General features: G+C 46.8%; 1 protein-coding gene across 1 annotated transcript; it reads left to right on the plus strand.

Moving 5' to 3' along the window:
* On the plus strand, positions 1-26,921 carry mindy1 (MINDY lysine 48 deubiquitinase 1). Its single transcript, XM_063041709.1, has 9 exons — positions 1-2,036; positions 4,657-4,714; positions 10,938-11,002; positions 11,594-11,752; positions 13,092-13,194; positions 14,315-14,457; positions 18,593-18,775; positions 19,458-19,598; positions 24,138-26,921. Exons 1-9 carry the CDS (start codon positions 1,443-1,445, stop codon positions 24,240-24,242), a joined length of 1,551 nt encoding a protein of 516 aa, XP_062897779.1. The 5' UTR covers positions 1-1,442; the 3' UTR covers positions 24,243-26,921.
* Positions 26,922-27,079: the final 158 nt, after the last annotated feature.

The following is a 27,079-nucleotide window of genomic DNA, read 5'->3' on the forward strand; positions in this document are numbered from 1 at the left end:
TTCTACTTCCGGTCGGCCGGTCTCCCGCTCGTCACACGTCGAGTTAGGAAAATAAAGGAGGAAAATCGCCTGGAGTTTCCTCTCAGAATCCGTCCGCCTTCTCCGAGCGCGGCAGGAACGGCGGACCGGGTCTTGGGGAGGGAGGGTTTTATTCCCGGCTCCGGTCTGTTGTGGAGGTGTTGGTCACGTCAGTAGGGAGGGGAGGGTTGCAGCGGACAATCCGGGCCGGTGGGTGGGGAGGCAACAGGTACCCACTGATTTATATCCCCACCTGTTTCCCTCAACCCATGTTAGATATCTTCATGGGACGATAGATTTCCTCAGAGGGCTCCTCCTGGACGCGGCGCTGGGATTCCAGGGTTAGAGTGACACTCCATTACCCCCGGGGGAGGGGGGCGTCTAAGGTGGCGGTGTCGTTGCCTTTTGAAACCATCGGGTCGGGGTTGATGGCAGATGACAACGGCCAAGGGGTTTATCTGTTAGTTACAAGGTTCAAAGGTGAAGGGACGTTACCTTTGAGCCCAACTGGGGGTGGCGAATGATAAAAATCTGTCGGAATAGTCGTAAAAGTTTGCAGTAGGGGTTAAAGGTTGCTTGTAAAGGACAAGCTTTTTCAACCCAAAGTACCTCAGCAGGGAGAGCAGGGACTGGATTTTGTCTGGATGAGGGGGAAAGGACGTGATCTTTGAACCCAACTGCTCTGGGTTGACAGATGTTAAAGGTCAATGGGGGAATTACTCTAAAAGTCCTGAGTAGGTGTTTAAAGGTGGAGAGGCAAACTTGTTCAACCCAAAGGACTGTAGGAGAAGGAGTGGGGACTGGGTTTTGTTGCTAGTTTAGACTAGAGGGAAGCAAGGCTAGATAATCCTTTGTCCGGATAACTCAGAAGGGAATAACAGCCACCCTGCCCCCTAGTTATCCAGGAGCCCACGATGAGGGCATTTGGAGTCTCCACATCCAGATGCCCCTGATCTGAGCACCAAGTTAGAGAGGACGGGCTGCTGCTGAAGACGGGGCACGGGAAAATTGAATTCTGGTCCCCTGTCAATGCAGGGAGCAAAGATCCTAGACCTCACATTGTGAGTTTTCTCTGTGGAAGACATCAAGTGGCTACTGATCTGCACCCTCCTCCCTGCCCAGAGGGAGAGGCACCTGACGGAAGTGTCACCATCGCCCATAACCGCAGCCTGTTGTGTCTGCAGAACCAGCCATCCAGCCTAATAGCACTTCTCAACTCTCAGCAAATCTGTTAAAGAGAGAATTAACAAGTGAATTGGTCCATCAAAGCTGTCTGCAACTTGGAGTAAAAGTTAAAATCGTGGACAATGCTTGAAGATTAAAGGAGTGGTGGAATTATTGTCAGCGTTTCTAAGGACGGGATTCACTGGCCGTGGAGATATTACCAGAACTTTTCCTTCACCTGGGGCCAGTAGGGGTTGGTCATGGACGGCACTGACTTTGGTCAAGGTGACAGAAAAGTGGCCACCATGTCTGGAGTGGATGCGGATGTGAAGCCCAAGTCAGTGGGCGCCGAGCTATCTGCTTCCGGAGACCCCGGTGAGACTGAGCATCCGCAGGGAGAAGGAGAGCAGGCCCAGAAAACTTCATCCTCTGATCCCGCCGAGAAGCTGGAAGAGGATCTGAGACCGGGAGCTGACACCCAGGCAGCGGACGACAGCAAGGAGTCGGCGACCAGTGGATTGGCCTCGGTGGAGTCCGAAGGGGATGTGGCCAGCCTGTGCTCCCAGGAGGAGGCGGACGGGGAGGACCAACAGGAGGCCGAGTGCCCACTGGCCGAGAGCACAGAGTCCGACCAGATCTCTGCCCCATCCCTGGGGAGCTGCAGCGAGATGGAGCAGGAGCCCTTGCAGGGGGCCGCACCGAAGCCCGAGGTCCATCGAAGTGACCCCAGCAACACTTTCTATTACGTGAAGTGGATCAGCTGGAAGGGAGAAAAGACTCCTATAATCACCCAGAGTGAAAACGGGCCCTGCCCGCTCATCGCCATCATGAACATCTTGTTCCTGAGGTGGAAGGTACGGTTGGGTAGCTTCCCCAGTTTGGGACACTGGAACGGAGGGGCTAATGTTGACATAATGTTTTACGCCACAGAAACGGGACCCTCAAACCACTGTGTACATGTTACCCATTGTACTTGTCCTATTTACTGAGGGCATGAGAGGAGAAAGATTTAAAACAAATCTGAGGGGAAAATTTTTATTCTATTTAGTTTAGAGACACACGGCGTGGTAACAGGCCTTTCAAGTCCAATAAACCCGCACTGCCCAAATACACTGATGTGGCCAATTAACCTGAGTGTCTTTGGAATGTGGGAGGAAACCCACAGTCAGACTCCTTACAGACAGCGGTAGGAATTGAACCCGGATTGCTGGTGCAGTAACACACGACTGTACCGCCGACTTCCTGCAAAGAGAAGTGCATCTATGGAATGAACTGTCAGGGAAAGTAGTTGAGGGAGGGACAATGATGACATTTAGAAGACACTTGGAAAGGAAAGGATTAGAGAGATGGATCAAACATGGGCAGACAGTTCTAGCTTAGCTGGGAACATGGATCAACACAAGGGGCGTTTGTTACTCTCCGACCTGTATTTCGTCTGAATGTTTCTTAACTATTTTGGGTCTCTGCATCCAACACCCCCTGAGGCAGTACGTTTCAGAATCCATAAGACATAGGAGCAGAATTAGGCCATTCAGCCCTTCGAGTCTGCCCCACCATTCCGTTGTGGATATTTATTATCCCTCTCTACTCCATTCTCTTGCCAACTCCCGTAACGTTTGATGCCCTTACTAATCAAGAACCTGTCAACCCCTGTCATTAATATACTCAATGACTTGGCCTCCACAGCCGTCTGTGGCAATGAATTCCACAGATTCACCACCCTCTTTTCTAAAAGGATACAAACTGCTTATAGAACATTTTGGAATTGATCTCTGAACTCTGATGCCCCGAGCTGTAATAGCATCGCACCAGCCGCTACCATGGTCCCCCGTCGCGACCCAGCGGAGGACCGTGATATCAGATTCAACCCTCTGCTGAGTGCTGAAATCTTTCTCTGAGCTGAGTATAAACAGTCCCACGACCACTGCTTTGGAGAAGAGATTTCTCCTAATGTTTTTGACAATTTTTTATCATTATGGTTGCTAAAATCAGACCTGGTGCTTGTAAAGAGTTATGGGATGCCCTCGGTTTGTGAAAGCCCCTACATAAGTTTTAGTTCAACTTCAGAGTACACTTATTATCAAAGTATGTATACAGTATACCACCTTGAGATTCATCTCCTTGCAGGCAGCCACAAAACAAGGAATATAGAACCCATTTAAAAAACACCCACACAAAAAAGACCATCAAGCATCCAATGTACAGTAAAAAGAACAGGTTGTGCAAGCATTAAAAAATTAAACAAACAACACACAGAACATGAATGGCAGAGTCCCCGAAAGTGAGTCCACAGCCTAGGAGCCAGTTCAGTTCATGTTTGAAGACTGACAGAGTGACCCTGGAGTAGTTCAATGGGAGTTTACTTTGGAGAGGTGGTCTGAAAGTTGCTGCTTAAAATTCCTATTGAATAATGACAAATTTATTTTAATTTGAGCGTATTCACATTGATGTTATGTTTAGCTCCATCTGGTTAAAGTTAATTTTGTCTTTTGTGTCACATGTTTGTCTGAGACACACTTTAGTGCTTCACATCAAAGGTAGAGACCTGAATTGATAGAGAAATCAATTTTATTTGTGTTCAAATCATTCGATCGTCTTGTCTCCCCCTTCCCAACGTCAGTGATTTCCTTCATGCTCCACAACCTTCCATGATTTCTGTCATTTTTCATTTCTGGCCTCCCGATTACCCCCTGCTGTGTTGTGCCCCCCCCCAACAACCGAATTTCCTCCCTGAACTTCCTCACCTCTCCTCTATTAAGATTCAAGATTGTTTAATGTCATTAAACACAATGTACGTAATGTACACAAGTGTAAAGGAGAACAAGATAATTGTTACTCTAGATCCAATACAGCACCAAAAAAGCCACAAAAGATAAAGAACACAATAATAATTAAAAAAGACAATATAAATTCATAAGACACCTGATATACATAGTTTGATTGTATGTCCATAAAGTGATGCTAGGCTGTAGATAAGGTGACTGACAGGAAATAATAACTATAACAAAATAGTGCTGGAGGTGTGATCAGCCTTACTGCTTGGGGAAAGTAACTTTTTGTGTCTGGTGGTCCCGGCATAGCCTCCTCGCTGATGGGAGTGGGACAAACAGTCCATGAGCTGGGTTGCTGGGATCTTTCATGATATTACTGGCCCTTTTCCAGCACCTTTCCGTATACATATCCTTGATGGCGGGTAGGCTGGTGCCGGTGATGCGACGGGTGGTTCTGACTACCCGTTGTCGAGCCTCATCCTCCCAGTGAGATTTGGGTCACCTGTCCCTACATCCCCTGAGTTGACTCCGTGTGGGATTTTCACTTTTATTGTTCTCGCTGCTTTAGTTTAGTCTGTTAAAGGATATGCATTAGTGGAAATTGAAATAATGAATGCTTTAAAAGGAGTCTTTATTATTAAATGTTAACAATCAGTGGTCACTTTGCTTTAGGTTGTTCTCAGATGTTTTCTTTTTTCTGTAGGTGAAGATACCGCCAAAGACCGAGGTGGTATCAGTTGAGCAGCTGATGATCCTCCTAGGTAATTATCAATTGGTTTAAACTGATCAGTGTCCTGTAGACAAAAGTTCAAGGTAAATTTATTTTCAAAGTACACATGTGTAGCGGTTAGCGCGTGCTATTACAGCATTGGAATTTGGAATTCCATTCCAACGTCATCTGTAAGAAGTCTGTAGGTCCTACCTGTGGAATATGTGGGTTCTTGTCATTGTAAATTGTCCCGGGATTGGGTTAAATTGGGGCTGCATACCCATTGCTGGGTGGCCCAGCTCAAAAAGCCTATTCCATATTGTCTCTCAATACATAAATAAATAATATGCAACCTTGAGATTAGTTTTCTTACAGGCATTCATGGGAAAATAAAGAAATACAATTTAATCCATGAAAAACCGTATACAACAAAGACCAACAAATCGAGATAATAATAAAAGAAAGGTAAATAAGTAACACTGAGACTGTGAGCTGCAGAGGCCCGGAAAATGAGTCTGCAGGCTGTGGAGTACCTTCAGCTTGAGACGAATAAAGCCATCCAGGCCGGTCTAGGAGCCTGCTAGTTGGAGGGCAACAACTGATAACCATCTTTTGGAAACCAATGTTACCCTAATTTTCATCGTCCTCTTCCTGATTCAACCTAGTTAATCAAAGGCAGAGTTTCAACATATTGTCCATTCCCCATCCTCAGCCTCATGTCTCTGTAATCTCTGACACAGCTCTGCACTCTCCTCTTCACCCAATGGTGGCTAAGCCTTCAGCTGTTCTGGCCACGAGCTTTGAAACTCTCTCTTTAAACCTCTCCACTTGTCCTTTCTCCTTTAAAATGCTACTTTCAACCTACTGATTCTGCGACCTACAGACCACAGTTCCCTCTAAGCTGCGCGGGTATGCGGCCACGCAGTAACTGAAATACTCCCGCGCACATAATTTTTGTTACCACGCAGCTAGAATTTTCTTTTATATAATGTTTTACTAAAGTGTTGCACAGTTTCAAGCCATGTAAAAAGTTCCTGCTCAGAGCAATGGTTAGTCCATGCAGCTGTAAAAAAAACTTAGGAACGCTGCTACAGACTCACTTTCAAGGCTCTTTACAACTCATTTTCAATATTATTTTTATTTTGGACAGTGGTTGTTTGTTAGTTTTTGTTTATGGCTTTTTATAAATTTTATTTTTTTATTTCCTTATTTTTCCTGTAAATGCCTGCAAGAAAATGAATTTTAAGGTAGTGTATGGTAATATATAAGTACTTTGATAATAAATTTACTTTTAACTGTGAGCTTTTGAGTTTCTTGGTCGTATGTTAATATGGCTTGGTGTAAAACTCCAAGCAGTGCTTTATTGACACTGTCAATAACGTTTATTTCTGTACTACATATTATGTTCAGAACAGGACAGGCCCTTTGGCACATAATGTTGTGCTAAACTTTTAACTTACTCCAAGATCAGGCGACCCGTTCCCTCCCACATACCCTTCCATTTTCCATTCATCCATGTGCCTGTCTATGAGTTTCTTAAATGCCCTAATGTATCTGCCTCTACCACTGCCCTTGGCACCATGTTCCATGCACCTGCCACTTCGTGTAGAAGAATGTAACTTTGGCTTTCCTCCAATCACTTTCAAAGCACGCCCTCTTGTGTTGCTGCTTGCAGTCCAGGAAAAGAGGCGCAGGTTGTCCACTGTATGATTCTTATCATCTTATATGTTCTGCCCGTGACCGGACGGGATTCCTTCAAGTGCTCCGGTTTCTTCCCACACTCCAAACACGTACGGGTTAGGGTTTATGAGTTGTGGGCACGCTTTGTTGGGACTGGAAGCATGGTGACACTTGTGGGCTGCCCCCAGCACATTCTTGGTCAGTGTCGGTTGTTGTCGCATTTCACTCTTATGTTTCAATACACGTGTGACAGATAAAGGTCATCATTAAATACCTCATTGACGTCCTAATGGTGAGGAATAGAATCTGGGGAGAGTTGATGTGAATGTTGGGAGAATTAGGAAAAAAAAACAAAAGTTATGTATATTTATACAAAATAAGTGCAAATGAAAACTTAATGGACAACATGGACCATGTGGGCCAAAGAGCTGTGTTTCTGTGTTGTAGCTCTCCAGCTGACACTATTGGAAGCTTAAAAATCAGAGCCCCATTTCGCTGCTGTAGCTCTCCGGCTGATGCTATCAAAAACTCAAAAATCAAAACCCTATTTTGCTGCTGTAGCCCTCTAGCTGACACTTTCGAAAGCTTAAAAAAGGAATACTTGAGTGAATAGTGCCACGAGGTACTGTTACGGTGCTATAAAACTCTGCTTAGAACACACTTGGAGTATTGTGTTCAGTTCTGTCCATCTCATTATGGGAAGATGTGGAAGTTTTAGGCAGGGTGCAGAGGATGTTGCTTGGATTCGAGAGCATGTCTTACGAGGATAGGTTGAGCAAGCTAGGGCTTTTTCCTTTGGAGAAGAAAGATGGATTAGATGTGACTAGATAGAGATGTATAAGGTGATAAAAGGCATAGATAGAGTGAACAGCCAGAGACTCCTTCCCAGGGTGGAGGTGGCTAATATCAGGGGGTATAATTTTAAAATGATTGGGGGAGACGTTCGAGGTATAGGGAGATGTTGTAGGTTTTTTACACAGAGAGTGGTGGATGCATGGAATACGCTGCCAGGGGTGGTGGTAGAGGCAGATACGTTGGAAATATTTAAGAGAAGCACATATTTGAAAGAAAACTGAGGGCTATATGGGAGAGAAGGGTTAAATTGATCTTGGAATAGATGAAAGAGTGGGCACAATATCGTGAGCCGAAGGGCCGGTACTGCACTGTGCTGTTCTACGTGATCAGCATAGTAAGGATTTCACTGTGTTCATCCGTAAGAAGTAGGACCAGGAGTATGGCCCGTCAAGCCTGCTCCGCTATTCAATAAGATCATGGCTGATCTGGCCATGGACTCATCGCCACCTACCTGCCTTTTCCCCATAACCCTTAATTCCCCCTACTGTGCAAAAGTCTATCCAACCTTGTCTTAAGTATATTTACTGAGGTAGCCTCCACTACTTCATTGGGCAGAGAATTCCACAGATTCACCACTCTCTGGGAAAAGCAGTTCCTCCTCATCTCTGTCCTAAATCTACTCCCCCGAACCCCTGAATATTGAGGCTATGTCCACTAGTTCTAGTCTCACCTACCAGTGGAAATAACTTTCCTGCCTCTATCTTACCTATCCCTTTCATAAATTTATATGTTTCTATAAGATCTCCTCCCATTCTTCTGCGTTCCAGTGAGTATAGTCCCAGGTGACTCAATCTCTCCTCATAGTCTAACTCCCTTATCTCTGGAATCAACCTCGGGAACCTCCTCTGCACTGCCTCCAAAGTCAGTATATCCTTCCTCAAGTAAGGAGACTAGAACTGCACGCGTACTCCAGGTGCGGCCTCACCAGTACCCTGTACAGTTGAAACATAACCTCCTTGCTATCGATCCCTCTAGCAATGAATGCCAACATTCCATTTGACTTCTTGATAGCCTGCTGCACCCGCAAACCAACCTTTTGTGATTCATGCACAAGCACTCCCAAGTCCCTCTACACAGCATCATGCTGCAATTTTTTTTACCATTTAAGTAATAATCGGCCCTTTCATTTTTCCTTCCAATGTGGATGACCTTGTATCTACCAACATTGTACTCCATCTGCCAGACCCTTGCCTACTCACTTAACCTATCTATATCTCTGCAGATTGTCTGTATCTTCTGCACAACTTGCTTTTCCACTCAATTTAATATCATCAGCAAACCTAGGTACACTACACTTGGTCCCCTCTTCCAGATCATTAATGTATATCGTGAACAGTTGCGGGCCCAGCACTGACCCCTGTGGCACACCGCTCACCACTGATTGCCAGCCAGAGAAACACCCAAGTATCCCAACTCTCTGCTTTCTATTAGTTAACCAATCCTCTATCCGTGCTAATACATCAGCCCCAACTCTATGCATCCTTTTCTTATGGATGACTTTTTTGTGGCACCTTATCGAATGCCTTCTGGAAATCCAAGTAAATAATGTCTCTCTGTTCCCCTCTATCCACTGTGCTTGTTATATCCTCAAAGAACTCCAGTAAGTTTGTCAAACAGGACTTGTCTTTGCTGAATCCATGCTGCATCTGCCTGATAGATCCATTTCTTTCCAGATGCCTCACTATTTTGTAATGATAAGCATTTTCTGAACTACAGATGTTAAACTAACTAGCCAATAGTTACCTGCCTTTTGACTACATCCTTTTTTGAACAGTAGTGTGACATTGGCCCTTCTCTAATTCACTGGGACCTGTCCAGAGTCCAGAGAATTTTGGTAAATTATCACCGAAGCCTCTTCTGTCATAACTTCTGTCATTTCTTCCAGTACACTGGAAACATTCCATCAGGACCAGGGGACTTATCTATCTTCAGGCCCACAAGTTTGCTCAGCACTACCTCTTTAGTGATTGCTTTTGTATCGAGGTCCTCACCTCCCTTCACATCCATAACATCTCTCTTTGGCATGTTAGATATGTTAGATGTGTTCTCCACCGTGAAGATTGTCATTTTAAGCCTCAGCCATTTCCACATTACCCAATATCAATTTCCCCTTCTCTGTTTAATATAATTATAAAAATTTTTACTGTCCGTTTTTATATTTTGTGCTAATTTATTTTCATAATCTAGCTTCCCTTTCTTTATTGCTTGTTTAGTGGTACTTTATTGCTTTTTAAAGTTTTCCCAAACTTCCAATTTCCACGACTCTTGGTGATTTTGTATGCACAAGCTTTTAGCTTGATGCGTTCTTCTATTTCCTTTGTTATCCAAGGCTGGCTCTCCCCACCCTTACTGTCCTTTGTTTAACTGGAATATACTTTTGCTGGGCACTGTGAAAAATCTCTTTGTAAGTCTTCCACTGTTCCCCAACTGTCTCACCATATAGCCTGTGTTCCCAGTCTACAGTAGTCGAACCCTCCCATATCCCATTGTAGTCTCCATTGTTTAGGCATAAAACACTGGTTTTAGATTGAACTATTGCACCCTCCATTTGTATGAAATTCAGTCATACTGTGATCACTCTTTCCAATAGGATCCCAACTACAAGATCACTAATTTTACCTCTCATTGCGCAAGACCAGATCTAAGATAGCACGTTCCCTTGTAGGTTCAGTAACATGCTGTTCAAGAAAGTCATCACGGATGCATTCCATGAGGTCCTCCTCAAGACTGCCTTGACCAACTTGATTCACCCAATCTACATGCAAGTTAAAGTCCTTCATGATAACTGCTGTTTCATTCTGACATGCCTCAGATATTTCTGTGTTTATTGCCTGTGCCACTGTACTGTTACTATTTGGTGGCCAATAGACAACTCCCACCAGTGATTTTTTTCCCTTTACTATTCCTAATCTCTACCCAGATAGATTCAATATTCTGCTCCTTAGATCTTATATCTTGCTATCCCCCGATCTCATCTTTCATTAAGAGCACTACCCCACCTCCCTTACCTTCCTGCCCATCCCTTCTGTATTACCTGATATCCCTGGATATTTAATTCCCAATCCTCTCCACCCTGCAGCCACATCTCTGTAATGGCCACTAAATCATACCCATTTGTACTGATTTGTGCAACAAGTTCACTGACCTTGTTTTGAATACTACGGGCATTCAAATAGTGCCCTTACACTCATTGTGCTTTTAAAATCTTGTAACCTTTTACTCTTTTGCACTTGACTTTTCTTCACTCCACTCACACTTCTTTATGTTTTGCTTTTTCTTTATCTTTTCCACACTTTTCTTTTTTACTTCTTGAATCTGTTGAACAACCTACTCCCCCCTTTTTTTTTGTGTGCCATACTCTGCCAGAGCCCCGGCAACCACTTTTTTTTTTCCAAGTGGTTGTCTTGGAGGAAAGGTTCTGCGTGTGGTCCCCCACGTCCTTCTCACAGCGCAGTTGTTTGTTTTTTTTTACAAGGCCGAGTTGCGAACTCGATACTTAACCCGGCACGGATGGAAAGCGTGCCCGGGAGCAGCCTGAATGGGTTCGAACTCGGGAACCTTCGCTCCGGAGTCCGGCGCTGATGTCACTGCGCCACCAACCTGCCACCCCCCCTACTATTTAGTTTAAAGCCCTATCCACAAAAAAGTAATCACTCCAGCAGTGTTTCTGTGCAACCTATTAATGATCTGTATATCCTGATGCCTGGGTTAACTGCTCTCGCTTATGTTTTCTCTCCCAGGTGACTGTGTACTCAACACCAAGCCAAAGGAGAGCTCAGAGGGCCTGCAGCTCAACTTCAACCAGGTATTTCAACCCACCTCACATTGAGTTGGGTTTATTGTCATGTGAAACATACAATGAAAGTCATGTAAAAAAAAAAGTCGTGCTTGCAGCAGTATCTCAGACGTGTAGATTCAAACAACAACACACAAGAGGTGACTTGATAAAGGTCTATAAGATAATAGGAAGTGTAGATTGAGTGGACAGCCAGAAACCTTTTCCTAGGATGGAAAAGGCTAACATGAGGGGCGTAGTTTTAAGGTGATTGGAGGAAAGTATAGGGGGGATAGGGGTAGATTTTTTACACATAGTATGCTGGGTGCTTGGACAACACTGCCAGAGGCAAATAAATTAGACATTTAAGAGACTCTAGGTTAGGCATATGGATGATATAAAAATGGAGGGCTATGTGGGAGGGAAGGGTGAGATTGAACTTAGAGTAGGTTAAAAGGTCGGCACAATATCATGAGCCGAAGGGCCTGTACTGTAGTATGTAAGACACAAGTTATAGAAGACAGTATAATTGCTCCCTCCTCTCTCTCTCCCTCCCCCTTCTCCCTTCCCCTCCCTCCCTCCTTCTGTCATTTCCCCACCCTCGCCTTACTCTCTCCCTAGAACATGAACGATGCCATGGCTGTTCTACCCAAGCTCTCCACAGGGCTGGATGTAAATGTCCGGTTCACAGGAGTTGGTGACTTTGAGTACACCCCCGAGTGCATTGTGTTCGACCTGTTGGATGTCCCTCTCTACCACGGCTGGCTTGTTGACCCCCAGGTACGTGTGAGAGGTACAAGGGAAACACTCTCATTCTGCTCTACCTGCAGTGACAGGAGGCTGGGAATGGTGGTGGGTTCAGTCAGGCATCTCCTCGTCCTTTGGTGACATTGTGGGCTACATGCCCCCTCTCTGGCAGAAGGGTTCCTGAGTCCATGTTGTAGTGTCAGAGGTACCTTCTACCAGCTGATACACAAACTGAGTGCCTATCTGCCCTCTTCCTTAATTTCATCACTCTGTACTGGGGCTAGGCAGCTCACCAGAGTCCTCCGTCCTAGGCTGAAGGTTGATCAGCTCTGAGGATCCTGCTTTCACCACACAACTTCATATGTTCTCTAGGCGAAGATCCTTCCTTTCCCAGTGTTGAGGACTTTGGAGTTTCTGTGGCTCTGGGCTTTTACGGGATTGGGTTGCTAGCCCCATGTCCAACCCTCCTCATTTTGCAGACTGTTCATGGTGGAGTTCTATCTGTCGTCTAGGTGAGCAGTAAAGATGCCACAGCTGCATTGAGGATCCTGGGGCCAATATCTATCTCACTGACAATGAAATGGACCCTTCTTTGTGGGGTCTTGCTGTATGGAAATTGTCTGCTGACTTTCATCCAGAGATGATTGAGTTTGCTTTCTAAATGGTATAAGGAAGCAGATGAAAAGGTTTCTGTTTTAATCAGGCTGGTGTGATCAAGGACACACCATCTGTTAAAAGGGTTGAACCAACACTCCTTAAACAGAATTCTATAAAAGGAGAAGGCATTTGGCTGCTAGGGCAGTCAATTCCACCCATGCACTCTGGGCTAATTGGAGAGGCCTTTCGAGGAGCTGCAAGGGCACAACAGGACGAATGGCCTCGTTTGGTGCTATGTCACCCTAATTTCCTATAGCCAGAGAGGGTTCCTTCCTTTTACCTTGTGTCTGTTTCTCTTGCGCATGAGCTAGTTACTGTGATCAGGCTGGCAGGAGGTGAACAGCACTTTTGTCGTCCAGGCACTCCCTGTGTGACACAAGATCTTGTTTTTCTCTCCCTCTCCTCTTCTATCTTCTAATCCCTCCATCCCTTCTTGGACTTCTCTCTCCTCCTGACCTCCCTGGTCCTGTCCTCAATTCCCACTTCCTCTCCCTCCTTCCCTCCTTGGTCATCTCTCTTCCCCTCTTCTCCCTTACCATGGTCCTGCATACCACCCCCTGCCAATTTCCCTTCCTCCTTCTCTCTCCACCACCCCCCCCACTCCATGGTCCTCTTCCTTTCTCCCACTCCCCTGGTTATCTCTCACCCCACTCCCTATTCCTCTCCCCCCTGCTCCTCTTCCCACCTACATTCCCCTCCCTGTTGATCTCTCCAGAGTCATGAGATTGTGCAGGCAGTCGGGAGGTGCAGCTACAACCAGCTTGTGGAAAAGATCATCAGCTCCAAGCAGTCCACGGACAGCACACTGGTCAGTGAAGGTGAGGAGGGCGGTACCCGGTCCCTAACTGCTCAGTGAAGTCGAATGGGGGCCGTGCCTGGTCCCTGACTGGTCGGTGAAGGTGAGGAGGGCTGTGCCCTATCCCTGACTGGTCGGTGAAGGTGAATGGGGGCTGTGCCCTGTCCCTGACTGGTCGGTGAAGGTGAATGGGGGCTGTGCCCTGTCCCTGACTGGTCGGTGAAGGTGAATGGGGGCTGTGCCCTGTCCCTGACTGGTCGGTGAAGGTGAATGGGGGCAGTGTCCTGTCCCTGATTGGTGGGTGAAGGTGAATGGGGGATGTGCCCTGTCCCTGACTGGTTGGTGAAGGTGAATGGGGGCCGTGCCCGGTCCCTGACTGGTCGGTGAAGGTGAATGGGGGCTGTGCCCTGTCCCTGACTGGTTGGTGAAGGTGAGGAGGGCTGTGCCCTGTCCCTGACTGGTCGGTGAAGGTGAATGGGGGCTGTGCCCTGTCCCTGACTGGTCGGTGAAGGTGAATGGGGGCCGTGCCCTGTCCCTGACTGGTCGGTGAAGGTGAATGGGGGCCGTGCCCGGTCCCTGACTGGTCGGTGAAGGTGAATGGGGGCCGTGCCCTGTCCCTGACTGGTCGGTGAAGATGAATGGGTGCCGTGCCCTGTTCTTGACCAGTCAGTGAAGGTGAACTGGACAGTGTCCTGCCCCTGATTCTGTGCCAAGAACTGAGTTTGCAGGGAAATGTTGAATAGTTTCAGACTTTTTTGGAGCGCAGGAGAATGAGGGGAGATTTGATTGATATATAAAATATTGAGCAGTATATGTAGGGTAAATGCAAGCAGGCTTCTTCCATTGAAGTTGGATGAGACGAGAATGAGAGGTCATGGATTAAGGGGAATCTGAGGGGGATCTTTTTCACTCAGAGGGTGGTGTGAGTGTGGAACAAGCTGCCAGCGGAAGTGGTGAATGTGGGTTCGATTGCAAAATTTAAGAAAGGTTTGGATAAATACATGAACGGTAGGCTATGGAATGTTATGGGCCGGGTGCAGGTCGATGCGACTAGGCAGTATAACAGTTTGACACGCACTATTTAGTGTTCTGTGCTGTAGCACTCTGTGACTATGTTAATAATTGCTTGCACTGTTCCATAGGGCTGGTCGCAGAGCAGTTCCTAGATGCAACTGCCACGCAGCTGACTTACCACGGTCTCTGCGAGCTCACGGCTGCAGCTAAGGAAGGGGAGCTGTGTGTCTTTTTCCGAAACAATCATTTCAGCACGATGATTAAGCACAAGGTGAGGAGTAGAGGATGAGAACCCTCTTCCACATCTCATGTCCTCCATCTCCATTCTAATTGGGTTGTATGGTAGCATAGCAGTTAGCTTAATGCTTTACAGCGCCCGCTGCTGTTTGTAAGGAGTTTGTACCTTCTGCCCGTGACAGCATGGGTTTCCTCCCACCTTCCAAAGACGTACAGGATAGTACATTAATTGGTTACGTGGGCGTATTGCATGGAGTGGGCTCATTGGGCTGGAAGAGCCTGTTTCTGTGTTGTATCTCAAAAAAAAATCTCACAATTTAGTTTTATCACCCCTTGTTCAATCCCTTCCGACCTATGTGCGTGACATTTCTCACGCTCTTAAACTTTTCGATGATTTTAAGTTCCCTGGCCCCCGCCGCTTTATTTTCACCATGGATGTCCAGTCCTTATATACTTCCATCCCCCATCAGGAAGGTCTCAAAGCTCTACGCTTCTTTTTGGATTCCAGACCTAATCAGTTCCCCTCTACCACCACTCTGCTCTGTCTAGCGGAATTAGTCCTTACTCTTAATAATCTCTCCTTTGGCTCCTCCCACTTCCTCCAAACTAAAGGTGTAGCTATGCCTGCCTTTTTGTTGGGTTTGTGGAACAATCTATGTTCCGTGCCTATTCTGGTATCTGTCCCCCACTTTTCCTTCGCTACATCGACGACTGCATTGGCGCTGCTTCCTGCACGCATGCAGAACTCGTTGACTTTATTAACTTTGCCTCCAACTTTCACCCTGCCCTCAAGTTTACCTGGTCCATTTCCGACACCTCCCTCCCCTTTCTAGATCTTTCTGTCTCTGTCTCTGGAGACAGCTTATCCACTGATGTCCACTATAAGCCTACTGACTCTCACAGCTATCTGGACTATTCCTCTTCTCACCCTGTCTTTTGCAAAAACGCCATCCCCTTCTCGCAATTCCTCTGTCTCTGCCGCATCTGCTCTCAGGATGAGGCTTTTCATTCTAGGATGAGGGAGATGTCTTCCTTTTTTAAAGAAAGGGGCTTCCCTTCCTTCACTATCAACTCTGCTCTTAAACGCATCTCCCCCATTTCACATGCATCTGCTCTCACTCCATCCTCCCACCACCCCACTAGGAATAGGGTTCCCCTGGTCCTCACCTACCACCCCACCAGCCTCCGGGTCCAACATATTATTCTCCGTAACTTCCGCCACCTCCAACGGGATCCCACCACTAAGCACATCTTTCCCTCCCCCCTTCTCTCTGCATTCCGCAGGGATCGCTCCCTACACAACTCCCTTGTCCATTCGTCCCCCCCATCCCTCCCCACTGATCTCCCTTCTGGCACTTATCCGTGTAAGCGGAACAAGTGCTACACATGCCCTTACACTTCCTCCCTTACCACCGTTCAGGGCCCCAAACAGTCCTTCCAGGTGAGGCATCACTTCACCTGTGAGTCGACTGGGGTGATATACTACGTCCGGTGCTCCCGATGTGGCCTTTTATATATTGGCGAGACCCGACGCAGACTGGGAGACCGCTTTGCTGAACATCTACGCTCTGTCCGCCAGAGAAAGCTGGATCTCCCAGTGGCCACACATTTTAATTCCACATCCCATTCCCATTCTGACATGTCTATCCACGGCCTCCTCTACTGTAAAGATGAAGCCACACTCAGGTTGGAGGAACAGTACCTTATATTCCGTCTGGGTAGCCTCCAACCTGATGGCATGAAGATCGACTTCTCTAACTTCTGCTAAGGCCCCACCTCCCCCTTGTACCCCATCTGTTACTCATTTTTATGCACACATTCTTTCTCTCACTCTCCTTTTTCTCCCTCTGTCCCTCTGAATATACCTCTTGCCCATCCTCTGGGTCACCCCCCCCCTTGTCTTTCTTCCCGGACCTCCTGTCCCATGATCCTCTCGCATCCCCTTTTGCCTATCACCTGTCCAGCTCTCGGCTCTATCCCTCCCCCTCCTGTCTTCTCCTATCATTTTGGATCTCCCCCTCCCCCTCCAACTTTCAAATCCCTTACTCACTCTTCCTTCAGTTAGTCCTGACGAAGGGTCTCGGCCTGAAACGTCGACTGCACCTCTTCCTACAGATGCTGCTTGGCCTGCTGCGTTCACCAGCAACTTTGATGTATGTCACATATTTAGTTATCTTTTCTTCCCACATGGCTGTGCTAATCACCTGCTCTAACTCTCTTAAATCCAGAAAAGTGCAGACTGAGGTAGAATTTTTCACACAAAAAGTGGAGGGTGCGTAGAACGCACTGCCAGAGGTGGTGGTAAAAACATTAGGGACGTTTAAGACACTCTTGATAGCCACATGGACGATAAAAAAATGGAGGGCTATGTGGGAGGAAAGGCTTAGATTGATTTTAGAATAGATTAAAAAGTCGGTACAACATTGTGTTCCATGAAAACATTAAAATTATTAGGGCAGTACAGTAGCATAACGATTAGCATAATGTTTTACAGTGCCAGTGACCTGGGTTCAATTCCTGTCACTGTCTGTAAGGAGTGGGTTCATTCTCCCTGTGACCATGTTGGTTTCCTCCACGTGCTCCGGTTTCCTCCCATAGTCCAAAGACACACGGGTGTTGGTAAATTGGTAACATGGGTGCAATTGGGTGGCGCAGGCTTGTGGGTTGAAAGGGCCTGTTACTATTCTGTATGACAAAATAAATCAATAAATCCCATTACTCCCTATACTCCAATGTTTATTCTCTTTCCTGCCCATGAATTCCCCTTTTGTTGTTGTGAACTTGTACGTGGGGTTATTTAAAACCCCCACTGTGCCTTTGGGGGAAGAGGAGGAGATGGGTAACTCCACTCAGTGCCCGAGGTTGGGATTGAGCTGAGGTCCCCTGGAGCTGAGAGAGGCCTGACTCGTCTCTACCCTGTCTCAGTGCTTCACCTGGGCCAGGATGACGTGCTGACCACGATTGTGAGTGAGCTGCCTCTTTGAGGGTCCAAGACGCTGGCAACAAGCCACCAAGTCCCCGTGTTTGAGGGAAACTGCAGTGCTCAGCGACATCGTGGTTCATTGAGAGGGATAGAGGAGAATGATCCTGGCAACAAAAGCGTTAACGTACGAGGAAAGTTTAATGGCTCTGGGACTGTACCCACTGGAGTTTAGAAGAATGTGGGCGATCCCATTGAAACCTGTTGAATATTGAAAGGCCTGGATAGAGTGGATGTGGAGGGGATGTTTCCTATTGGGAGAGTCTAGAACCAGGGGGTACAGCCTCCCTTTAGAACAGAGATGAGAAGGAATTTCTTTAGCCAGAGGGTGGTGTAAATATGGAATTCATTGTCACAGACGGCTGTGGAGGCCAAGTATATGTAAAGTGGAGTTTGTTAGGTTCTTGATTACTAAGTGCATTAAAGGCTAAAAGGAGAAGGCAGGAGAATAGAATTGAGAGGGGAAAAAATGAGCCATAATTGAATGGTGGAGCAGACTCGATGAGCTGAATGGCCTTATTCTACTCCGATACCTTATGGACACCCAGAGTTGAAATCTCAGAAATTTCTGGGAAGGAGAGTTGGGAGCGCATGTGGGGTTTGATGTGTGTGAGGCGGTGCGCAGTATGAGTGATTGTCTTGGACATTTTTATTGTGATCGCGTGATCCTGTCACATTGGTAATGTAGAATACTGCAAGTCCAGTTCACTGGTTCATTGGTGGGACTAATAGCAGGGGAGCTGTGTTGCCTCAGTTGTGGCGAGGACTTGGCCCTTGCTGTGGGGTTGCCTGTTGCAGTTGCCTGAGGAGGAGATGCTGGAGGTGGTGTGGGAGAGAGCAAAGGCCTCTGTGGGCACGCTGGAATCCCTACTGGGTTGAGGGATGACCTCTCCTGTGTTTGCTCAGGACCAGAACAACTTACCATCAATCTGTAGTCATGCCACTCAGGGACTTGGGTATACTATTTTTTCTTCTTTGTGATTATGTTTTTCTGAAATCATAACCATATGTGTTATTTTTGGTGTGTGCTGTTGGTAATGTGTTTTGTACCTTGGCCCTAGAGGAATGCCATTTCATTTTTCTGTTTTCATGTAGGTTTGAATGATAATTAAACTTGAACTTGACTGATAGGGCAGCCCGGCAGTAACTGAGTGTGTGACAGGTGTGTGTGTCCCTTTCTGCTCCACAGGGACACCTCTACCTTCTGGTGACCGACCAGGGCTTCCTGGCCGAGCAGAAGTTAGTGTGGGAGAGCCTGCACAATGTGGAAGGCGATGGCAGCTTCTGTGATGCGGAGTTCTGCCTCAGTCACTCCACTGGACGTCAGCTTGCCTACACTGCCAGTCAGCCACCCCAGCAGCAGATCGACCAGGTTCGCAGACCTCAAGGATCGTCCTCTGCCCACCCGTCTACGTCCTGAGACCATCCCCCTGCCATACTGACCCTCCCATCTGCTTCCTCGCTTGACTGTTTCTGGGATGGGAGTGGTAACGAAGGCCCCTGACTGTCCCTCCACCACCGTAGATGTAAGGGAGTACCAAGCAATAGATCAGGGCCTCATCTGTCCTTCCAGCTATATGTAGAATGGTCCATCGCCCACTGTGCTCCGGTGACAAGATATATTCACACCACCTACCCCCGCCTCCAGGTCTAGTGGCCTCTCCTTCACACAGACAAACTCCGGGGAATGCCTTGGTCTTCACCTCCTTGAGGAGGCGGTATTCCAGTGGAAGGCTCAGGTTACTGGTGAGAGAGTAGGGCACAGACATCCCAGCTTCATAAAGCTGTGCCAACAACCCCCAGGAATAAAATAGTCATCATCACAGCGTGGAAGTGGGAAGTACTCTTCAACCCTGTCTCAAATCTTGAGTCCCCATCCTTGCGCTTCAGTTCCATCAAACACCCCGGCCCGACCTCAAGGTGGGTGGGTTGTGTAAGGTACTTCTCCTGTTCTAGCTGGGTACGTTGTGTTGCCAACAGCTGGCCTGGCGGGCAGTGAGTGAACAAATGTTGAGGATGTGGAGTCACTGATGGCTCTTATTCTGATCCCACAGGATTACATGGTGGCACTGTCCCTGCAACAACAGCAGGGCCCTGGAGACCTCAGTGACCTGGAACTGGCCCGACAGCTGCAGGAGGAGGAGGACCGACGAGCGGTCCGGTACCTTCAAGAGCAGGAGCACCAGGCCCAGCCGGTAAAGAACATCATCTCCCTCTCCCTCTCTTTTGTGTAAACTAAAGAGTAAAGATTAGCTTTAGATGTCATGTGTACATCAAAAAATACAGGGAAATGTATTGTTTGCATCAAATTGGCCAATATTGTGCTGGTGGCAGCCTGCAAGTGCTGCCATGCTTCCAGCACCAACGTAACATGCCCACAACGTACTAACTTTGCAACGTGGGAGGAAACCAGGGCACCCTAAGGAAACCCACGGTCATGGGGAGAAAGTACAAACTCCTGACAGGGGTGGGAATTGAAAAGCCGATCTTACATCTGGCTTGTAATCGCATTATGCTAACTGCTAGGCTGTTGTACCACCCCTTAAGCTAGCAGTTAAACTCCTCTTATGAGTTCCCCACGGGAGCTGCTGCCCAAAGAAACAAGCTTTTCCTCATACTAAATCGATTTAGTGTTTTAGTCTTAATTTCTCAATCTTGGGGTCACAAGGTGCTGGAACCTGGAGCAAACAGTTTGCGGAAAAACTCAGTAGGCCGAGCAGCATCTGTGAAAGGGTAAGGAACTGTTGACCCTTTGGGCTGAAACCCTGCACCAGGACTGACAATTCTTGTCACAGACGCTGTTTAACCTGCTGAACTCATCCTACGGATTCTCTGTTAGAACAGCCCAATACAGGCCATTTGGCCCAGGATATTGTGTCAATCTTTTAAGGTCAATCTAACCCTTCCCTCCCAAATAGCCCTCCATTTTTGTCACCCCCATGTGCCTACCTAAGAGTTCTTTAAATGCCCCTAATGTATCAGCCTCTACTAACATCCCCGGCAGCGCGTTCCATGCGTCCACCACTTTTCTGTGTAAAACAGCTTACCTCTGATCTGCCCCCGATCAACTTAAAACATGGCAGCTCATGTTACTCACTTCCTCCTTGGGAGTTTACAAGGCAGTGCTTTTTACAGAGAGTGATGGCTGCCAGAGGTGGTGGCAGTGTTTAAGACATGTTTAACAAGTACGTGACTGTGCAGCCAGTGGAAGGATGTACACCACATACAGGCTGATGTGCAGTTTAAATTAGCATTGTGGTCCACACAAGGGCCTGTTCCTGTGCGGTACTTTTCCACGTTCAATATTCCCCATGTTGGAAATCTGTCTGTGTGTGGAGTTTGGATGTTCCTCTTGTGACCGTTTGGGTTTCCTCCCACATCACAACCGTGTGCAGGTTGGTGGGTTAATTGACTGCTGTCATTTGCTACCCCTAGTGTGTTGGTGTAGGGTAGAATGTGGTGGGGGAGGGTTCGATGGGATTGCAGGAAGATTAAAAACGATGAGGTTGATCCGAGGCCCTCTGTTGGTCGGAGTCGACCGTGGGTCCTACCTGTCTACGATCAATTGATATCAAGCCAGGGCAGTATGATATGGAGAGCAAGCTGTTGCCCATGCGGCAAGCTGTCCCACTCCACACAGCTGATAAACCAAATGAATGGCAAAGACTGATGACGTTTGGAACAAACAGGGACACAGGAGTACAGGAGTTGCCAGTCTGCATTGAATTTAAAGTGGAGATTGATGGGTTCTTGACTAGTAAGGCATTAAGTTATGGGGAGAATGGGTTGAGGGGGCAATAATAAATCAGCCAAACTTGATGGGCTGAATGGCCTAATTCTGCCCCTATAGCTGATGTGCAAGAGATTCGGTTTGTGGTGGAATGGGATTGGTGGGAGTGCTCTGTCAGCCAGTGTAGACTGTATGGGCCGAACGGCCTCCTACGTGATAGGAAATTCTGCATACAGACATGAACAGAAGTGCTTAATATTTATTTGTTGGATTAAAGTTTAACAACCTTGTGAAGTTTATTGCATTTGTAAATTTTTAATCATGGGGTGAGGAGAATGTTGTTACACTGGTTCAGGAATTAGCGATAGTATCTTCTGCTCATCAGCAGGGTTTGGAGCACTGAGAGAGGCGAGAGAGCAAAGCAGGCTTGAGATCAGGGCAGGGAGGGGCCCTTGTTAGAGTGTGTGCACGTGCGTCCTATGGTAGCGTAGCAGTTAGTGCTTTGCAATTACAGCTCAGGGAGTCAGAGTTCGGATTCAATCCCAGTGTCCTCTGTAAAGGCTGATTTATACTTGTGCGTATTAGCTTACGCCGCAGCCTACGCAAGTGGGCTATGCCATTGTGAGCACTAATACTTGTGCGTTGGTGTGACTACGTCGCTCTGCAATTCACCGCCAAAACGCTAGTTGGTGGTGGGGCTTCTATGCCACTGTGTTGAGTTTCTTCGTGTTGAAACTCAAACAATGGCGACTGAAACTGAAGGAGGGTGAATTTTCTGTGCTTGTCCAGCCACTGAGAGACATGGATGAGGAAATGCATTTCAAATATTTTTGGATGTCGGCAGGTAGATTTGAGAATTTGGTTCACCGTCTCCAACCATTTATTTTGCATCTGTGTACGCACAGTATACTCAGAGACTGGCAATCACCATTCGGGTTTTAGCTTCAGGTAGAAGTCATCAGGCTGTGGCAGCTAGCTACAAACTGGCGTCAAGCACAGGGTCCTCCATAATTTTGGAGGTCTGTAAAGTCTTAGGGAAAGCATTGCAGCCAGAGTTCCTTCCCTGCCCTTCAGTCACCCAATGGGAAGCTACCGCAGCGTAGGAGGAAATGTGATGCTACCAAGCGGACTAATCACAGTTGTTGCGGTCTGTGTCGCCGTGACACGTAGTTACATTTTGGGAGGAGTGTGCGTCAGGCTACGGCGTAGGGTACGCGACTATGCCATACCTATGGCGTCGATTTGACGCACAAGTATAAATTGGCCTTCAGTCCTCCCCATGGAATGTGTGGCTTTTCCCCGGATGCTCCAGTTTCCTCCCACAGTCCGTAGACATGCTGGGTAGGTTAATTGGTCATTGTAAATTGTCCGTGATGGGTTAGGGTTAAATCGGGGTTGTCAGGGGTTGCTGGGCGATGCAGCTGGAAGGGCCAGTAGAGTCCATTTTATCCCTAAATAAAGAAATAGAAAACCAACAACTATATTAACATAATTGGAATTAGGATTGGTTTATTATTATCTTGTGCAGTGAAATACAATGAAAATCTACAAGTTCAAATGTAATTATCATTCAACCATACACAGGAATAAAGCCAAATTGAAACAGTGTTCCTCCAGGGCCAAGTTGCAAAACACAGAGCCAACAGTCACACACTGTACACAGCACATATAATCATGACAGCAGAAATACATACAGTTACAAGAAAATATATATCACAAAAATAATATAGCTCCAGTCCCCAAGTGTCATGCCCTGTAGATTGATTGTGTGTGGGTGTTGTACTGGAGCCGCGTTTCCACAGGAATAATCAGGCAGCACTCCTCCTATCGTGCAAGTAGAGCCACAAATTTGTTGATCCAGTTTACCACATTATTATCCAGATCGTTGATATCGATGATCACTGTGGCATTCTACAAGTCACAGGCCTCCAATCAGAGAAGCAATCATCTACTACCATGCTCTGGCCAATCTCTAATCCAATTTACTACCTCATCCGGAACTTGTTAACTGAAATCTGATAATATGTGAAATTAATAATTTTGGCAGGAAAATTAATAAAGGAAATTCAAAGTAAATTTATTATCAAAGTACATACTGTATATGTCACTATAAACTACAATGAGATTATTTTCTTGCAGGCATTCATGGTAGAACAAAGAAATACAATAGAACCAATTAAAAACTGCACACAAAGACTGACAAGCAATGTGCAAAAGACAAAAAGAGAAAATACAAACAAATAAGTAAATAAATAAACAAACATGTACATAGATGGATAGATAACTAGATAGATTTAAAAAAACAACAAATTGAAAACATGACTTCTAGAGTCTTTGAAAGTGAGTCCATGGGTTGTGGAATCAGTTCAGTGAAGGGGTGAATGAAGTTATCCCCTCTGGTTCAAGAGTCTGATAATTGAGGGGTAATAACCGTTCCTGAACGGTGCTGTGGTTCCTGAGGCTCCGGTACCACCTACCTGATGGCAGCAGTGAGAAGACAGCATGGCCTGGATGGTTGGGCCTCTGATTTTGGATGCTGTTTTCCTGCGACAGTGCTCTGTGTAGATATACTCAATGGTTGGGATGGCTTTACCCATGATGGACTGGGCTGGACTTTTTGTAGACTTTTCCATTCAAGGACATTGGTATTTCCATACCAGGCCATGAGTCAGTATACTCTCCACCTAGTTTGTCAAAGTTTTAGATGAAATGCCAAATCCTTGCAAGCTACTAGGAAAAAGTTTGAGAAGTTTAGAGGGTCATGGGGCAAACACAGCTAATGGGACTAGCTCAGTTGGGCAACTTGGCCAGCTGTCGACAGTCTGTGGTCTCAGGCAGAGCAGTTGCTGAACCAAGCTGTGATACATCTGGACAGGATGCTCTCTGTTGTGCATTTGGAAAACTTGGTGACTGGGGACACGCTGAATTTTAGTCTCCTGCAGAAGTTAAGGCTTTGGGGTGTTTCCATAGCGTATTAACGTTGGACTTTCCTTTCATCCCACAGCAGGCAGCAGCTGCACGCCAGCCCCCGGCCGCTGGACGCCAGGGAGGCTCTGAGCGCCGGCAACATCGAGAGCGAGAAAAGACCAAAGATTGCACCATCCTGTGAGCTGCCACCTTATCCAGTCTGGGTTCCCACTGCTGTGGTCAGCCACTCTTCCCAGTCCATGTGGGGCTGGTGCCTCACCTCTACTCTATATATGGGGCAACTTCTGAAAACACTACCAAGCGTCGAGAGTCAAGGAGGCAGAGACGCTTTCATTGTGGGTCCTCGACCTTCCAGTGGATCCTGGGCAGGAGCGGTTGCCTGGATACCTTCCAGGAGATTACCAGTTGACCCTTCCTTTTCACCCTATTGGTTAATGGATGTGTTTGCCCTTGGCACCTGTGGCCACTTAGAAAGCCATTTACTCTCTCTCAATATATTTTCAGCTTTTATTTTAATTGAGGTTTCTTTTTTTGCAAGAAAATTATTTTAACCCTTTGCTTTCCACCCTCTGGCCTGATCCTGGAGATTTCAGGGCAATGATGGGTGGCTGGTATAGCCCCTTAGGTTAGAAGAGGCTGGCAATGTCTGCTCTGTGTCCCAAGGACAGAGATGGACCATGCTCGGTAAGGTGATACTTAGCTGCTTGGTAGAGAAAACACCACCTTCGGGAGAGATTTAAAGACCACTGGCTTTTTGTGGGGTGGAGGGTCCTTTATTGAAATCCTCCCACTGTTTAAACAAATTCAGAATCACCCCCTGAGAAAATATTGTTAACCTCAGCATCTGTCAGAGTTGTAGAGACAGTTGAACAGGTGACCCACCCAATACAGAAACTCACTCTTACAGAATTTACCACCTAAAAATCTGAGGCTTGGAATAAAATTTACTGTCATGGAATTTAAATAGAAAATAAATCAACACAACATTTTCCCCAACCTTGTGTCCTGACACATGTCCAGATGATGTTATGTAAAATCAGGATATGGCCTGTCTATTAGGAACGCAACGCTGTGCTTTAACGCCAGGTCACCTGTACAACACAGAGACAGACTCACTGTATCCGTGTCGCCCACAACATTGACCCCGTTTCCCAACTCTTGACCCATCGTCTTAGACCATAAGATATAGGAGCAGAGTTATGCCATTCAGCCCATCTAGTCTCTACCATTCCATCATGGCTAATTAAAAAACAGATCAGTCTTTTCATACATCTTCAGATGGGTTCTCTTGGAGCGGGTTTTTTGCCAAATGCCATTTCAAGGAAGGGTATTTGTCAGTTCTTGCCAAAGCAAGGCCGCATCAGATGACCTGCTCCGACTTATTGGTTAGACCTGGGCCAGGCTGCTTCCTGTCTACGGGAAGCAGAGTGGAAAATCGAGTCACGATGGTGGGGAGGGAGAGGTACAAAAGGGAGAAAGTAACTAGGATCATTTTGAGGTTAATGGGTGCAGAGGGAACAAAAATTAAACCCAGGACCTAGAAACCATCTTAACTACCCACTCACCTGAGTCCAGACAACTACATTCATTCTATAAACTTGCACTCAGTGGGGGGGGTGGGGTGTGTGAAATCTTTAGGTTTTACCCAACCTTTGAAAAGATAGTTGCCTTCAACATCCTGGTCATCCCTCCTTAAGGGGATGATGTCACACTTTAAGGTCTGTCTGTCTTTGGAAATAACTCAGGCAGAGAACTTGGTTTCTCTCTCCCTACAACCTATTTGGTTCTTTGATCTAATGAAACTTTTCCATACAATCAATTGCTTGAAGAAGCCCTTTCTCATCACCTCCCTGCCCAAGTTTGTGAGAGAAAGCAGGTGAAATGCAGCAGGCGCCTGGAAACTGAAGGATGCTCAGAGATGTCGCAGACACTCACCGGGCCTGGCCGAGAGCAGCAGGATGTAACCAGAGCTTTGACCAAGTTGGAACATGGGCCAGTCGACACGCAGACACTGTCTGGAGTCAAAATGCAGCTGGGAGTGAAACACATTGGGCTTCCAACATTACAGATCAGGCAGAACCTTGCCTGTTGCCCTCGGAAAGAGCTGTACCAAAGTCACTAATCCTCCACCACACCTCCCCATTCCTCCCAGTCACTTAAACCTCTCTCTCCTCCTTAAACTTCAATTCTCACCAAACTGTCCAGTGGTGATGGTCCAGGGGTCCAAAGGGTATGACCCTCTCTGAATATCAAACCCATCACTCCATTCCAACCCAGTCCTCTACTGACTAAACCCTTCTCACACTATTGCCCCCTTCCTCCCTCAGTCCCATCCTACACTACTAAACTTCTTCCTCGCCTTCTCAGCCACCCCCAGGGTCAATTATCAACGGGTCTTACAGCAGGATTGTTTGACAGGCTTGAACGCCTTACGGTTTAGTTTTGGAAATCACTAATAAAATAGTTATTAGAATCTGCTTGGTCTCATTAGTTCCTTTATTTCCAAATGGTTCTTCTTCACTTTCCAGACAGATGAGGGTTGTCAGTCATGATTGGCAGCTCATCTAGGAGAAGGAAAACTCTGACCTCAAACCTCCATTGTCTTGTGGCTATACTCACTCGCGGGGAAGGCTTTGGGGTTAATCCCCGAAGAAAACTCTGGAGCCCTAAGTCAGTTCAATGCTGACAGGCAGCTTCTGCAACACTGCTCATGACAACTGTATTGGTTTCTGCCGTTCCTTTGAATTCATCATGGAGAGTGGGAGCCTGCTGCATGGGCAACAGCTTGCTCTCTGTATTGTACTGCCTAGTTTGTGTATCACATGGACAGCTCAGACACATTCATGATCAGCCCCCCCCCCCACCTGCTTCTTCACTCCCTTGGCAAGGGCGTAGTCATTCAGGTGAGGTCGGTCCTTGGTCCTTTGGACGCTGAAACCAGCCTCCCATCCAACAGTCAAGGATTTAAACTGGCCCAGCATGATCCACTGTTAAATGCCACAGATGGAGACAGTGGGT

The sequence above is a fragment of the Mobula hypostoma genome, chromosome 2 (assembly GCF_963921235.1).
Source record: "Mobula hypostoma chromosome 2, sMobHyp1.1, whole genome shotgun sequence".
NCBI classification, from domain to species: Eukaryota; Metazoa; Chordata; class Chondrichthyes; order Myliobatiformes; family Myliobatidae; genus Mobula; species Mobula hypostoma.